Consider the following 15,803-nt stretch of genomic DNA (forward strand, 5'->3'; position numbering starts at 1 on the left):
GAATGAGGGAGAGCACAGAGGGGAGGAAAAATTCTGTATGCCGAATGCAAAGAGTGTAAAGCTGGTTATCTTGTACAAGGATGTTTCAGAGTGATGTAATAGTCTCAACTCTCTGCCTGGATGGCTGAAGGCAAATGAATGTGATTTCCATAAAATGTACAGCGGTTCATTTAAAATGCAGACGGGTTAACAGTAGCCATCTACATTGGGACCCGGTGTAACTTTGAGCTCATTACACGTCCGGCTGTGTGTTTGTGGGCTTGTATGCTGTAGGTTGCCACCAGAGCGGTAGCCCACCTCGGTGTCCTGAAGTCAGGTCATGGTGCTCTGTAGTTGCAGCTGCTTAAGTGCCGTCCAATGAGCTATTGAGTCCTTCCCCAAAGTAGGGAATAAAATGTCCAATCGTTGGCTTTTTCAGTTACATCTTGACATGTAGCATCTATACTAAAAAGCTCTACTTCTGATTCATTCTTTTATTTGTTCATTAGGTTTATCATCAGCTTAATTGAGGAAGAAGGTGTCTTGTAACTCTTCTTCTTCTTCCTCCTCCTCCTCTCTCCTCTGTCTCCCTTTTACATTAGTTGGGACCACCATGGGCAGAGTGAAATAACCATTGTCCTATTAAACCACAGGCAAATTATAATTCCTCATTTCCTCCCCAGATATGTCCCACGCCTGTCATAAATCTTCACTGTGTGCTGTTGCTCGTTATTTTTTACCTAGGTAGGTGTGTAATGGTTTCTGTTTTTTGAGGAGCAGAGCTGCGTGTTATAGGTTTTAATTAGGGAAACGTCTCGGAAATAAAACAGCCTGTTCAAAGTCATAAAGGCTGTATCACATGGATGCTCATCAGTGTTTACTGTGACAAGTGACTGTCCTTTCCTTTTAAAAGGAATACCTGTAATTAATTTATGTCTTCCAATGCAACTGCAACAGGTTTTTGTTGACTTAGGGTTTGCAAATATAGCCACATTATTAAATGGTGAAGTAATCAATTAAATATGTAGAGTTCCTTTGAATGACACCTTGCTATGTGAATTAGGAATGTATGTGTATTTACCATTGACTGTGTATAAATATGGACGACACGTCTCCACTTCCTGACGCTTCACAAAAGTGAAGCCAAAATATCTCCTTTCTGGGAGCTGTTTGGAGTTCATTAACAAACCAATTGAATTATTCATGATCTACCATAGTGATTGGTTGGCAATGTTGCTGACCTCACAACATGTCCTTGACCGTTGCCAGAGACCACATCTAGCTGTGTAAAAACCCTCATTCAGACCCTGAATATCATTAATCTTTTTCAGATATGACATCAAACGGAGCGGCAGTTTCTTTGAATGGTGCAGTTTTATTTTGTCAAGTTGGTGAAGCAAATAACATTTTAACAGCAAAATTTATCCCAAAAAAATTGTTTTTCCCCATAAAACATCCTTTTAAAACCCAATTAAGTTTGTGTTTGATGTTCATTAATATGCACCTGCCAGTGTGTAAAACCTTTAGAGCCAGTTAACAGTGTGATAATGAAAAAATTAAAAATATAATTAAAAATATAATTAAAAATAGTCCATCCAGTCTTGATTATCTAAGCTAAAACTATTATTGCAGTCTATGCAAATTTAAGTATAGAGACTCATAACTGACCATGGGAACACACATCTGTCACTGACCTTTTGAACATAAAGTATGACCTTCAGCAAATGGCACAGAAACAGCGGTTACCATCCTCATCTCGTATTCGACCACTTGTCATCACATAATTGAAGTTCTGTACTTGATGACACAATCAAGGGACTAAAAGGGTCTAAATCTCAGGAAAAAGGCAAGTAAGTGAACTTTGAGTTTAGAATATATATTTTTTGTTTTGTAGCTCTGCTTGTTATTATTTTGCACGAAAAGAAGAATAAAATGTAGGATTTTCAAATGCTACACTGTACAGCTGTTAACGAGTCAACATGTGATTATCTAACAGTGACTCAGTGTCTTGCAGTGTGAAGCAGTGTTGCTGAATCCTGAATGAATGAGACATTGTCTTGCCTCTTACTGGCTTCTATTAAGAGAAACACCAACTGTGAGTGAATGTTTGACTCACTCTCTGGCTCACTTACTTACACCCACTCACTTCTTCTCACTTACTTATACTTACTAGGCCAAAACACACTGGCAGTACATGACGTGTATAAACAGACACTCTTGTTATTATCTGTGTAAGCCCACGTCCCAGTGGCAGTGAGACATGCATTAGCACGGATGGACGAGGCGCTCTGTGACAGCAATACGCCATTGTCCTACTTTTCTAGTGTCAACACAGGTAAAAAAAAAAAAAAAAAGCAGCACTTAACACATAATGGTATCCAGACCTCTACGACCCACAGCAGCAATGTAAACATAACATTTAAACCACATTTCCTGAGGACGAGAGATACTGTAGCAGGTGAAATTTGAATTTGCAAGTGAGGAATTATGTAAAATAACATAGAGATGACTTCTGAGTTCAGGCAAACACAAATTCGCTCAAGCTTCTTATTATGTTATATAGTCTGGTTGAGGTTGTGGGTCTGGTGTGTACTATGGTGTTAAATGATGTTAATAATATGCCCAAGGCTAGGTACTTGAAGTTTTTCAGTACTTGTGCCATTATGTTACTATTCCAAAAGTATACTTTTTTTGTTATCTTATTTAGATAACAATCACCTTTTAACATCTATTTAACATTGATGTTTTTAATGTGGTTGTTCCACTTTTAATTGTTATTATTGTTAATTGACTGCTGTATGCTGTTCTTTTTAACTGTAAAGTGTGTTGGGACCATGCTGCATGGTGGTGATTCTGCACTTTAAATAAAATTGAATTGAATTGAATTGAATAGAGAAAAATAAAGTTTTTCAATTTTCTCCACAAAACACCTTTCTCTTTTAGTGAAAGGTCTCAAAGCTTTAATAGTAGTCGTTGTCTAAACACACACAGCCATACAGTAACTTATATTAAATGACATGACTGGTGTTATATGAAATTATTGGCTGCACAAGGTATAAAATGTAGAAAGAGTCCTTTGTGTTGCTAAAGGATAACTGTGATTGCCTCGGTTTACAAATGATTTTGCCTTTTAAAACTCTGATACCACCGTATATATATGAGTACCAGTCAAACGTTTGGATCTCTATATACTGTATCTGTTGTATGAATGAACATTAGCATCCATCCCTGTAATACCTTATTTTGACAAATATAGAAATAAGAACAAAATATTTTATGTGGTGAGTTAGTATGTGATTTTACAAAAAACAAACAAACTTCACAACAATGGATGAATAACCTCCTGTGAGTCACATCGTCTTCCTCTTGACCTGACAGTTCATTCACGGCCCGGTTCACTTGCTTCCTGAAGCCTGCGTCAGTTGTCTTTTGGATACAGGACATGTTCAGAGAGATGGCATTATTTATTCATCCCTATATGTGTGTCGGTGTGGGTTTCTGTGTGTGTGCGATGGCAGAAGATGAATTTATGTAGCGTGATGGTGATCTAAAGACCCAGAGGGGTGGGAGCGGCGTCCAGTGCTGACAGAGATGGTCACATAAGAGATGGATGGAGAGGCTTCTGCTGCCAGCAGATAAGCCCTCAGTTATATTCAGTCTTTATGCCTATCTCATAAAAAACAAAAATGTGCCCACACACTCCAAGAAATTAGCATAATATTGACCTCTAAGTCCTTCATTCATAAATTATACTTCTAATTAGATTTTTTTCTAATTCAGAGACGTATCTTCTATTTGTCAGTGTTAGAAATGTACGGTGTCCCGCAGAGGCTGAATGGATGTAAATCTACAGTTTTGTTCCGCACGCTGAGTCAGCAGAAAGGGTTGCCAGGCCAACGCTTGTCGCTCATTTTGATGCACTGTCGACACTTTGAAACGGCAGCTTAGACACTCGAGAGAAATACAGCAAATGTAGGAAATTTGCAGAAAAATGGCGTGTCATGATTTTGTCAGCTTCACATTTAGGAAAGTTATTCCTCTTTTTTCCCCACAACTCTCCTCCATTGTTGTTTTTGTTCCTTTACTGTAGCTAGTCATTACCCAGAAACACATTCTTTCCGTTTTCACTGCTGATATCCCCCAAACATTTACAAACCACAGTAAAAAGCCAATTTCCAGAAAAATTAATTGAAACGTGCACACACAAGGTCAGAGATGAGACTGTTTTTTCCCCCTTAATCTATTGTAATTGGAACCCACAGTTTCAGTCATTCTTCATGGACATAGCAATTATTTTCATTATTAATTAATCTGTCTGTTATTACTTTGACTAATTAATTGTCAGAAAAAACAGTTTAAAATGTCTAACAAGCTCCCAGAGCCCCAGTCAACATATTGGTATTGCTTGTTTTGGCCAAACAACAATCCCAAACCCAAAGATAGTCAATCTACAATAAAATAAGACATTTTAGACAGATTTAGATCACAATTTAGAAGCTCGAACCAGTGATTGTTTGGATGTTTGAGAAATTAAACAATTAATCAATTATCACAATTGTTCTTGATTGCTGACTTACTTAATGGAATAATCGTTACAGCACTGCACTCTTTACTAAAGTAGACTTAAATTATGATAAATTACCATTGTCATTGTTAGAAAATAAATTGTCACCTGACAAATAATTACTTTAAAGGCTGCAAAAATTGGCATTCAAACACAAGGTACAGTACACCTAAAGCTCATTTTGTCCTCATAAAGGGAATCTAAAGCTGGATGGAAGCATATATCTTAATTTCTTTAATCCGTTTGTTTTGAAGCATGACAACTCAAATCATTTCATTCATCCATTCTTTTATTCACTTACTTCTTTATTTATTTATGTTAATTACGTCTGCTTGATGGAGACGTATGCTGGTGATTAATGATGCTGACGGTGGACTCTCTTTCATCCTGACAAACACATATAGTTCCAATATGGTTTTAACTGCATAGTGTTGCCTCCCAGGCACCGTCTCTACTCCCCTCTGTATCTTCTGTCTTTGCTCACCACACCAAACCCCTTCCTGCAATCATGTGCTGAGCATCCTCCCCGCTGCCTGTGTGTTCAGTGAATCAGTTGACTTGTTATTGCTATCATAAGGGTTCGCGCGTATCTCCTGGGCTTTTATGGCCTATTTTATGCCATTTCCATTCCATACCACCATGGTCAAGTTACCCTCAAGTCTTTTATCATACATGTCACAACCAAGGCAATGAATTGCTCCATATTATCCAATATTCCATGCGTTCTGTATATGATGTAGACGGTCACAAATCATTTTATTTTGTTTTGCATCATTAAGATGTAATATTGTCCAGGAATCTAAATAATCTGTCATTTCCTGTCTTTGTTATGAACATGTTTGGCCCGAGCCATATAACTCTCACAGGATGTCTCTGTGGATTGAATGCTTTGTTCATTTCTCTCTGCTTATTAATTATAATCAGTCCTAATGAAAAGAAAAGCAAATTGTGGATCATTCGCTCAGCAAATGTGAGGAATTTCTTAATTTCTGTCAGACTCTCGGTTGGTTGAAAAAATAAAAAAAAAATTGTTTGAGTCTGTACTTCATATATTCAAGGTCTCAAGTCAAGGTCTTAATTAAAATTAAATGATGCATGCAGTTGTAGAGGTCTTAAATTATTGCCAGTTTTGCAGCTGTTCTGCTGGTGAGAAAGCAGCCCAGCTCTGTTTCAATCGGCATTGAGTTGTCTGCATTGCAACTACACATGTTTCTGTTGTGGAATTCATATCTAATTGATTACAGTTGACATTTACCTCCCTGAAAGAGGCAGTGTCACAGTGTGTCATGCAATTCTAAACATTGAGTTGCATGAAAGGGGGGACTGTTTTTAGTTTCTGAGTTGGGAAATGTAAAAGAAACAGCTCAATCAGTCACAATCTGGTGGGGATTTGTGAGGAAAAAAATCATAGCTGTGCTGCAGGTCGGACACCAGGCTGACGTTAGTTGATAAAAAACCAGCTAGACACCCAGTCAAGCTTTATTTTCAGTCTTTTCCCAAAAGCAGTGACATTGGCTATAACCAAAAATGTATGGTCCCCTGTAATAAAGAATAAGTGAATGATTGGTGGCCTGCAATAGCAGTATTTTGTGTTTGAAATGTGTTTGGAATAAAGATTAACATCAGACACAAATGGCTGGGGGATCTTGGGACTGTGGGGATTGGGAATCATAATCCTTCATTCTCTGTTTGATTGTGGGTGGTGGTGGTGGGGGGGAAGGATTAACAGTGTCCAGGCTGGACCACGGCATGGAACCACCAGGGCACTTATGATTTCCATTGCTGGACTTTCTCCCTAGCATGATCCCTACTTACCCTCTGGGTCTTTGACCATTAACCCTCTTTGTGTCTGATAAAACACCAGCCAACATCATTTACCAAACTGAGCAGTGACTTCACAATTGTTCAGTGCATGACAGCCAGTCAAGACTAAAGTGGTCCCTTGGATATAAATTCAGCTACATTTGATGTCCAAGAGCTTGAGGACATCTGTGCAATCACAGTGTTTGGCTGACCCTACGGCAAAGACCAGAAAAATATGTTGATTAATTAGTTAAATGGGATGGATGGTCAGGGGTTGACTTATGTAGCCCAACTGTGATGGATGAAGAGCCTACGCAACACGTGGCCCAGGAGAAACGCTCACATATGTGGTGATTAATGAGACCAGTGGATTGGCTCATGAGCTCCGAGTGACGCAATCTAATGCCAATTAAATGCCCTTCCATACTCTCTGCACTCTCTCATCTGCACAAATCCAAAACACTGGTCTTTATAGACTTTGAAAGTGATTGACAGCTACAGCCTGGGTTACCAGTTGGTGGCGGGTTTTCACCATTACTGAGATCATTCACCATATCTAAGCCCTATTAATCTCTTTATCCCAAATTATAACTTCACAGCCTCACAGAGAGCGCTGGAAAAGTTGGAGAAAAGTGATGTTATTTTGTATTTTAAAAGTGTTTTTCCCCTTTATTAGAAGACAGAGAAGAGCTGACAGGAAATGAAGGGTTGAGATGCAACAAAGGTCCCGGGCCGGACTTGAACCTGGGACATTGTGATCACATAGTTGTAGCCCCAGCTCACGCTGTTTGTTTGATTACTTTTTAAAACCTTTATTTAAAAAGCAGGGTGGTTTTGCTGAGAGTTATTCTCTCTTTCGGAAGCACCTTCCTCCACATTCACACCTGGAAACAGCTTGGAGGTGTTGTTTGTTTACTGCCACGCGGAGAGGTCAAAAAACAGAGAAGTAGGTTTAGAGAACAGGAAGCAGCAGGTTGTTGGGAGCTCTGGCTCTAAAAAAAGTTGTCCTCTGAGTGTTGCCATGATTTGGGTCATCATCTGTAATGAGACTTTGGTATAGCAATGAGAAATGGCAACAAAAGTGTTGTCGGGAGCCGAAATAACAGCGTTATCACAAAGAACTGAAAGTGTGTTTGAATGATGATGAAATGCCTCGTGTGACAGGAATGTAAAAACTAGATCCCAAGTGATAGCAACGACGTGTCACATCGACTGGAGTCAACAACAGAAAAGATTTGTTATCTGAGCTGCTCATTAACTGTGAGCTCCTCATTTTAGCAAAAAATCTTCAGAAAGACTAGATTGAAAGGTCGCAACATCTTCGTCTCATCAGTTGACTTGCATTTATTGGTTTTAACATCAGTGGATGAACTTAATCTTCAACTAATCATTCTGTCTAGTACTGTGTTTGACTTTCTTGACACGTCTCCCTAGACTGACAACTTGGGTCACAATGTGAAGAAATTCATTCCAGGAATCCCAATGTAACTATCAAATGTTTATAATATGACCGTATTATATTAAAGTTGCATGGAGGTTAAGTTGGAGGAAGCACTGCACTCAATAAGTGGGTCGTTCGTCCCTCATTATTAAAGTCCAATGATAATTGATCCTAAATGCTGCAAAGGACTGAGTGGCAATGACCTTACATGCAAGACAGGTTATACAATAATCATTTTTCCTCAGTATTTGCTGATGCGCCTTAAGTCTGTACCCTTTTAAAGAGAGGTAATAGGACAGATCCCCATGTTTGTATCCATCATTGCCTTGGTCACCTTTGCAGTTTCTCATTTCAGACTCACCGTTTATTGCGTTTCACTGAAGTGTGTGATTGCAGTCAGCCAGGTGGTTGTCGCTGAAAGTGTTGTCTCATACTGGGGGAGGAGAAATGGGCGATTTTTAAGAATGTCTTTGTTGTCAAAAGTGAAATGCTCATAGTTGATGACTGTGCTGCTCCGGAGGAGCAAAAATCCATCAGCTTGCTGAAGAGGAGGGAATGTGGGGGGGGAAGCATCTAGCCAAAATTGATTCATGCCACTTTTCTCCTGATAGGATTTGTTTTAGTTTATTGAGACATTTATTAAACCGAGCATGAAACGTAAGCAGTTTCTGTGGAGACGAGACAAAACGCAGACAAAAATCTGTGTGTTGGCCGTGCGAAAAAGAGTGAGATGAAATTGCTAGAACAGCCTGAACAAAGTATTAAATGAATAAATGCATTGGAACCAAGTGTCATTCAATCTGTCCACGTTATGAAATTCTAGTATATTCATCTCTTGTTCTGTTGTTGCCTGGCGGTTTCCTCTAGTTGACACTGCTGCACATTTCCAGCTGAAATGATACTAGAACTAAGGTTGTAGTGTGTGATGTTATATAATTACTAATGTTTAAATATGAAATCGTCAAACGTAGGGTTAGCTGATTGATTGACAATGAATGCATTTTTACTTATGAAGGGCTAAAGGCTTTTCATTTGGTTTGCATGTCTCACTCTGCGGCTACGTTTTTTATATTCGGCACATGAAGATCCTTGAATGTCTTCAATCATTTTTACGCTTTGGGAAGTCTCAAGTGCAAAACGCATCAGCCATTATGTAAACCTCTCAGCACCAACATTATGTGTCACAGTGCTCAACAGAACCACACAGTGTGGGACAAGCAAAATGGATATTGTAGTTACACGTTTTTGTTAAGAATAAATCTAAATGTGTTAATGTTCCCCACTGTTTCCTTCTCCGTTCCTTACAGTTCCTGTAGAGACGGTATAAAGCTCACCAGACATTTAATCATAAGGCTGTGGGTCATTTAGTATCATCAACAGCAGCCCTTTTTCTCATCAATTATGTTAGCCAGAAAAGAAAATACCAGAGAAGGAGATGACATGACACTGCTTATACATTTGTTCTTATTAGATAACTGTGGGGGCTTAAATGCAAGTGTCTGGTGTTTTCTAATATCTGCCTTCAATAACAATCTCTTTACTGCACTAAATTATGACACTTTGTGATCATACATACTGTAAACTCTCATATAAAGCCTGGTCTCAACATGTCTTGCACTTTTTCACATTTAAAGCCTAACCAAAAAGGGAGGGATTTTACCCTTTGAATGGCTGGTAGGCTTTTAATTCAATGTAATTTCACACCATAATGTTTTAGTGACAGGTGTGTAGGATCAAAACCAAAGAATCCGTTGCACTTTCCATCACTTGATCTCACTTTATTTAACACAGCATTTCGATTCCTTTGACCTTCATCAGGCAGAATTCATGCAGATTATCTTGGCAGTTCTTCATATTTTAACCTATTAGGCCCAACTTGCACATAACATTAGTGCTGACCACTTTCCCAAATATACCAAGGTTTTAGAAATCAACATAAAAATGATGGTATGCCTTTGTGTAAAACCTGTTGAATTTACTGCTATTTGTTTTTTCTTGCGCTGTTGTTGAACATCTGTGCAAAGAAATACCTGCTCTTTTATTTGGAGGGATGTTTCCTGGACATTATTTCAAATGTCAGTTATGGTCAGTTATGTATCAAAGGTCAGTTATGTATCAAAACAAAAACACCACCAAATATAAAATTAGGCTAGAAATACAGTGTTAGTCCTTGTAATCTGATTGGTGCAGGTACAGTTTTCTTTACAAAACAAGGAGATGTTGCAGAGTTATTTATTTCAGCAGTGCTCTTGTGTTGTTATTGTTGAGGATACAGTTGAGTGCAGTCCAGTGTCCTCAGGACATTGTTCATTGTGGGAGTTTTGTGGGAGGTTGTAAGCTGTTGGAGGTGCTGACTTGATTCATGAGTGCATCAGAAACTACCATGAAATTCATCAGAAATATAGAAACAGGTTCAGTGCTGTTAACCCTGAGGGATGTTACTTGAATCTCTGTCTCACCAAGGTAGATTCTGACCTGGTTTTAAGGTCTTTCTTTGTTGGAGATGATAATTAACTGTTAAAAGCTTTGGAAATAAATTATTGTGTCTTGTTGGCATATGAATATATTTTAAAGGAATGAAAAATCTAGATGTTTCATGTAGTATTGCAGCTGCTATACTTTTCAAATACCAACAAAATCACTCTGTATAGTAATCAAAAATCGAACACATCTAACATAACTCCTGATTTAAATTAGGATTATTTTGCACATTTTAAACTGTAGACTACAGATTTTGACTTTAAACTCCACATAGACTTTTAAGGTAAAGTTATACTTACACAGCTTTTAAACACTGATGTACGGAAAAATTTTGGTATATCTTTAAAAATGCAGACAAACATGTAGACAAACTATATTTAAAGTGCTCAAACTAAGAATTGGAAAAATTGATTATTTTACAGTCATTACTGAAACTCTGGTAGTATATTGGTACTGGTATTGAAAAGTGAAAGTCAAAGAACAATTAATTTAAGTAACAAAACAAAACAAAAAAACAACATTCCAGCGCAGAGCGAACTACATGTTGCTTCATCAGATTCACTTGATTGCTTGAATCTGATGGAGAAACATGCGAAACAAGTAGTTTGCTCCTTTTGTTTTAATGTAATCCATTAATAAAATAGTTTCAATCCTAGTATCTTGGTGTGCGCCAGCTGGCACCCAGGAGAGAAGCACTGCTGTGCATGGGATAACCTCAGTTTCTGAACAATTAATTTAAGGTTATGTTTACCATTTCACTATAAAGTCCCTATTGAATACCATAAATATGCAGAAAATGCATAACACTGAAGAGTATTATGCTGATTTTCCAGTCTGTTTCAAGGCCACATTTTCTTTTTTAACTCTTAATGTTATCCATCAGTCTGTATTAGGTTAAGTCACACTAAAATTAAAAGGTGATTTGACTGTAAAACACTGTCAAAGTTCCAGGTTGGTCATTAGTTGTAGATAGTTACTAAACAAACCATCATGATTAGGTATAAAAATTGTGTTTCAGGCTTAAAAATATCAAAAAATTGACCCATGTTTAACATCACGCTGTAGTTTGTAAAGACATATTTAGACTGAAACCAAAGGTGCTGGGACAGGGAAGACTGTGCTGAACCATTCAGGGCTAAAATACTGCTGTCTGTCAGCCAGCTGCCATTAATTTTACTTTCTTTTTCAGACACATTTCTCTTCATAATGGTTCATTCATTACCTCCGATGGATGTTGCAGATTTATGTTTTGGCTTGACTCAAGCTTAGACTGCACTTTGCCAAGAAGACAGCTGGTAATACTTAAATATATAGACACATAGGCATCATCATTATTCAACAGAATAAAAAGGTTTTGTTTTTTTCACACCCCCAGCTGTCCATCTGTACCTCTGGAAATAATAGCTGACCCTAGCAGTGTCCGAATTCATTCACTAGCTCACACATAGGAAATACTTTTTAGTCTACTGTTTGGTACTTTTGGATACTTTAAAGTAATTTCTTTGCGACGCCATTGCCTGGTCTTGCATGAATGCCTAAAGAAGTGTTGTTCCCATGGTCACTGTTCCCTAGACCCTAGACTTGGTTTGGAGTCATATCAGTACTCATGTACAAACAACTTAAAGGGGACATATCGTGCTTTTTGTGATTTTCTGTTATTTTTATACTGTTATAACAATGGATGTTAAACATAGTCAAATTTCCAAAATTTGACGTGAACATACTGTTTGTAAAAATGCCGCCTTCAAGTCGAAAGCCAGGGCTTTAGCCTGCTCTGGATGCTTGGTTTGCAAAGTTACCTCTACATCCCCACAGCACCGACGTCAGATCGTTTGCACATGCCCACAAATGGCAGTCCATCGGTAGCCTTTGTTGCTATGGTTGTTGCTATGGTTTTCCACGGGTTGTTCGCCTCGCCCACTTGCATATTTCGAATCGGATTTCGGCTCGAACATGTACAGATGTATTTAAGAAGTTTATATTTTGAGTAAAGAACGAGAAAAAAGAAGCAAAATCCGACTACCATTGTTTGTTTACGTAATCATCCGGTGCTTTCAGAAGTCTGTTCGGGGACAGCTTCCTGGAGCTGACCAATCAGAACAGAGTGGGCTGATCAGCAGGAGGCGGGGCCTTAAAGAGACAGGCAGCTAAAACGGCCTGTTTCAGACAGAGGCTGAACTGAGGGGCTGCATAAAGGACCAGTATAAGATAAATAATGAGTTTTATGAACTGTAATCATGCAAAGATATTCTAGTAGAACCCATAAATAAATAAATATGTAATAAATATAGACCTGGAAATGTCCATGATATGTCCCCTTTAAATTAATGATTAGTCAAAGTTTATGATATTGATATTATCAGACTCCATTCATCTATCTTTCCCTCTGTCTTTATGTTCACACTTTTCTCTGTGTCCAACACTGAACTGAGGTCTTATTCTGTGATGTGTATTTAAGTGTGTATGAGTCCATCTGTGTTGGATGGGAGGGTGAGATCCCTGTTTAAAAACCCTGCAGGCTGCTCCTCAGATGAAATAGCACACAAGCGACTGCCTTAGAGATCACATGCCACTCAAACTGCGCAGTCAGACCTGAGACTGCCAGAGAATGGGGACAGAGGGAAGAAACGGATGAAGGGAATGAGTTTGAGCGGGCGTAGAGGAGGAGTGAGGAGAACTGATGGAATTGGAGCTACAGTAGCTGAGCCACTGCCTCTGATTGCAGCTCGTGATAAAGAAAGTATCTGATAGGCAATCAGAGTTTTGTGGCCTGAGAGGATTTGAAATTTTTTGGTCAAATATGGATTGGTCCACCTGTTCATCTGCTCAACCTATCTTTGAGACCGCTGATGGGATTTTGAAGGTACTTGGGGAATGATGCATCTGGTGGTGTTATCAAAATTACGCCTCAGGGAAGCAGCGCAATTACAAGTCAACAGCTGCAACTTGAAACTGATGTTTCAAGCAAGGACGCAGAAACTTGATAAAAGCACAAAGTCAAAGGCAAACGGGGTCTTTTTTTTTTACTAACTAATCAATTATTGTTTAGTGTATGAAATGTCAAAAAAAATGAATAATTCCCGTCATAATTTCCCAGAGCTGAAGGTGACCTCTTTAAATGACTTGTTCTGTCCGAACAACAGTCCAAAACCAAAAGATACAGTTTACACTGACATAGACAATCAGCAAACCCTCCAACAGAGGTGTGAATCTTCACTGGCTTCACGAATCGATTCAATTACGATGCATCTCAAATCAGACTGCAAGTGTGACCCACCTCAGTACATAAACAGTACAAAAACACAAACATGTAATGGCTACTCGACTCATTGATTCCATCACCTGAGCTTTGGTTTCTCTGTAGAGTTCACGCCGAGTTATATTCTTCACCTCAGAGTTGGTTTAAGTTGTTGTTTTGTTACTGCTGGAGTTTGCTGCTCTATTATGCTTCAGGTTCATCTCGCAAAGCTTATTATTTAGTCATTAAATCATAAAAAACTTGCAACTGCTGCCTTTTTTTTAAAAAGATGAACTGCAAGACACCCAGTGTGTGCGCGCTGTAGACTGTCTGGGTGCTGCTCTGCCCTCGCAGCTTTTTCATTCTGTCAACATCACGCTATTAATTAACATTTAGAAAAATCATTTTTGACATTTGTGAATCGATTCACAATCGTCCACTTCTGCATCCACACCTCTACCCTCCAGTTTGAGAAGCTGGAACCAGAAAAAGTTTTCTTTGCTTAATTAATTGACAATCAAAATTATAATAAAATATTATAATAAAAAATAATAATGATAATATTTATGTACAGACTTGTTTTCAAAGTTACAAAGTCCTTCACATTCAATTTTATTATTTGTTTTTTACAATCAGCACTGATTAAATACATGTAACACATCAAAATTCATCCCAAAGTGCGTGTAATATACATCCTCTGTATGTCAGACACATTCTGCATTATTTGTGGTGGGTAACTGTTATTGCATCGGTTTCCTGGTATTTTTCTGCTCTTGTCATTGGATAGTAAAGGAGGTTCCTCACTTATGGCTGCTTTTATTACATGACTGTGAGTTTGGCTCCTCTTTTACCTCTCAGTGAACTAGTGATTGATATTTCTTACAGCTTTTTTTTTTCCTTTTCTTTCCCTTGAGTAAGTAGAATATATTTTTTTGTCTCATAGGATAATTAAAGTATTCACCTCTTACTCTTTGTTCCCTCCTGCAGAGCGTGTTCACTCTTCTGTTGGGGCCTTTCACCTTCTTCAACGCTCAGAAGACCAAATATCTTCAGATTCTCACCTCACTCATGCGCTGGATTGGTAAGAATAAACTATTTCTACATTTACTCTTTAACACTGATTATTACTGATATGTTCAATATATAAAACCGTCCATTTTCTCTACATTTTACGCCTTGCTTTCTTTGAGCCCTCGCATTCTGTCTCCTCTTTTTCTACCCACACATATTTCCATTTTCTCCGTGTCTCCCCCCATTTCTTTCATCCCTCGCTCCCTCCTGCTCTCGCCTGTGTGGCTGAGGTGCTCAGGTCCGTCCATCATGGTTCGGTCCTGCTCTGTGTCTTTGATTCCCATCTCCTCTCATTCCTCAGCCTGACAGGCTTGACAGCCCGTCTCAAGCTTGATTGGACCGTCACTCACAGGGTGACGGACGAAAATAAACCGCCCGTCCGGGGCCCGCAGTTAAAATCACAACACCACTGAATCATGGCGCTTCCGCCACCCCCGCACGGCCACGTGCAAGCTCGCATAAACAACACACACAAACACAGCAGCATCCACACACTGTCCGCTGCTGTCTGGCTGGCTAAATACCACAGGGGGTTTTAGCCGCACCTTTCACTCTTCCTCGTCTTGTCTTCACCCTCCCTCGGCTCTCCCCTGGCTCTCTCTCTCTGTACAGTAATTGATTGGTCGTGTCACTTTTGCAGGGCTCTTTATAGCACAGGCTAATGATTTAAAATGGCTTCAGCAGAAGCTCTGTGTTCCCTCTGTGTATTTAAGCAAAAACAGGAGGAAATGAACACTCAGAGATTCAACAGTGTGTGTTGGATCCAATAAGATAAGGGTTTGAATTTAGATTGTTGAAGAAAAACGTTATGCATTTCAGATTTGGTATAATATTTATTATATTTTGATATCTTGTCTTCATCACAAGATGATATGCTGAACTTGTTGCAAACAGTTGCTTATTTGCACAAAGTAGCAACATTATCATTCATGTGGAGTCGTGTTTCTGTCCACCTGGTGAGTCTAAGTCCAATATTCACTCTCTTTTAGCTCTGTTTTTGCTCTTTACCAACTCCTGAGATAAATATCTGCCCAAAAACGACGCTATGAGAGCGATGAGAGTGAACCAAAACAGCAAAGACAGCTAAACAATGAGCTGAAACTCACTATAAAGCTCCGTAAAGCCTTCCTAGTGTGCACAAGCAGTTTGGGCTACGTATGGATTGTTTGTTGCAGTGTTGTGCTACTTGAGGATAAGGATTTTGTCGGACAGCTACAAGGTGTTTG

General features: G+C 38.8%; 1 protein-coding gene across 1 annotated transcript in view; it reads left to right on the top strand.

Annotated features, from left to right (window-relative positions):
- Positions 1-15,803, top strand: part of tmem104 (transmembrane protein 104) — a 56,971-nt gene that overhangs the window by 27,605 nt on the left and 13,563 nt on the right. Inside the window, exon 9 of the mRNA XM_067616011.1 lies at positions 14,494-14,587. Coding sequence (XP_067472112.1) covers positions 14,494-14,587 — 94 coding nt within the window. The remainder of the gene's footprint in view (positions 1-14,493; positions 14,588-15,803) is intronic.

The sequence above is a fragment of the Thunnus thynnus genome, chromosome 17, assembly GCF_963924715.1.
Source record: "Thunnus thynnus chromosome 17, fThuThy2.1, whole genome shotgun sequence".
Lineage (NCBI taxonomy): Eukaryota > Metazoa > Chordata > Actinopteri > Scombriformes > Scombridae > Thunnus > Thunnus thynnus.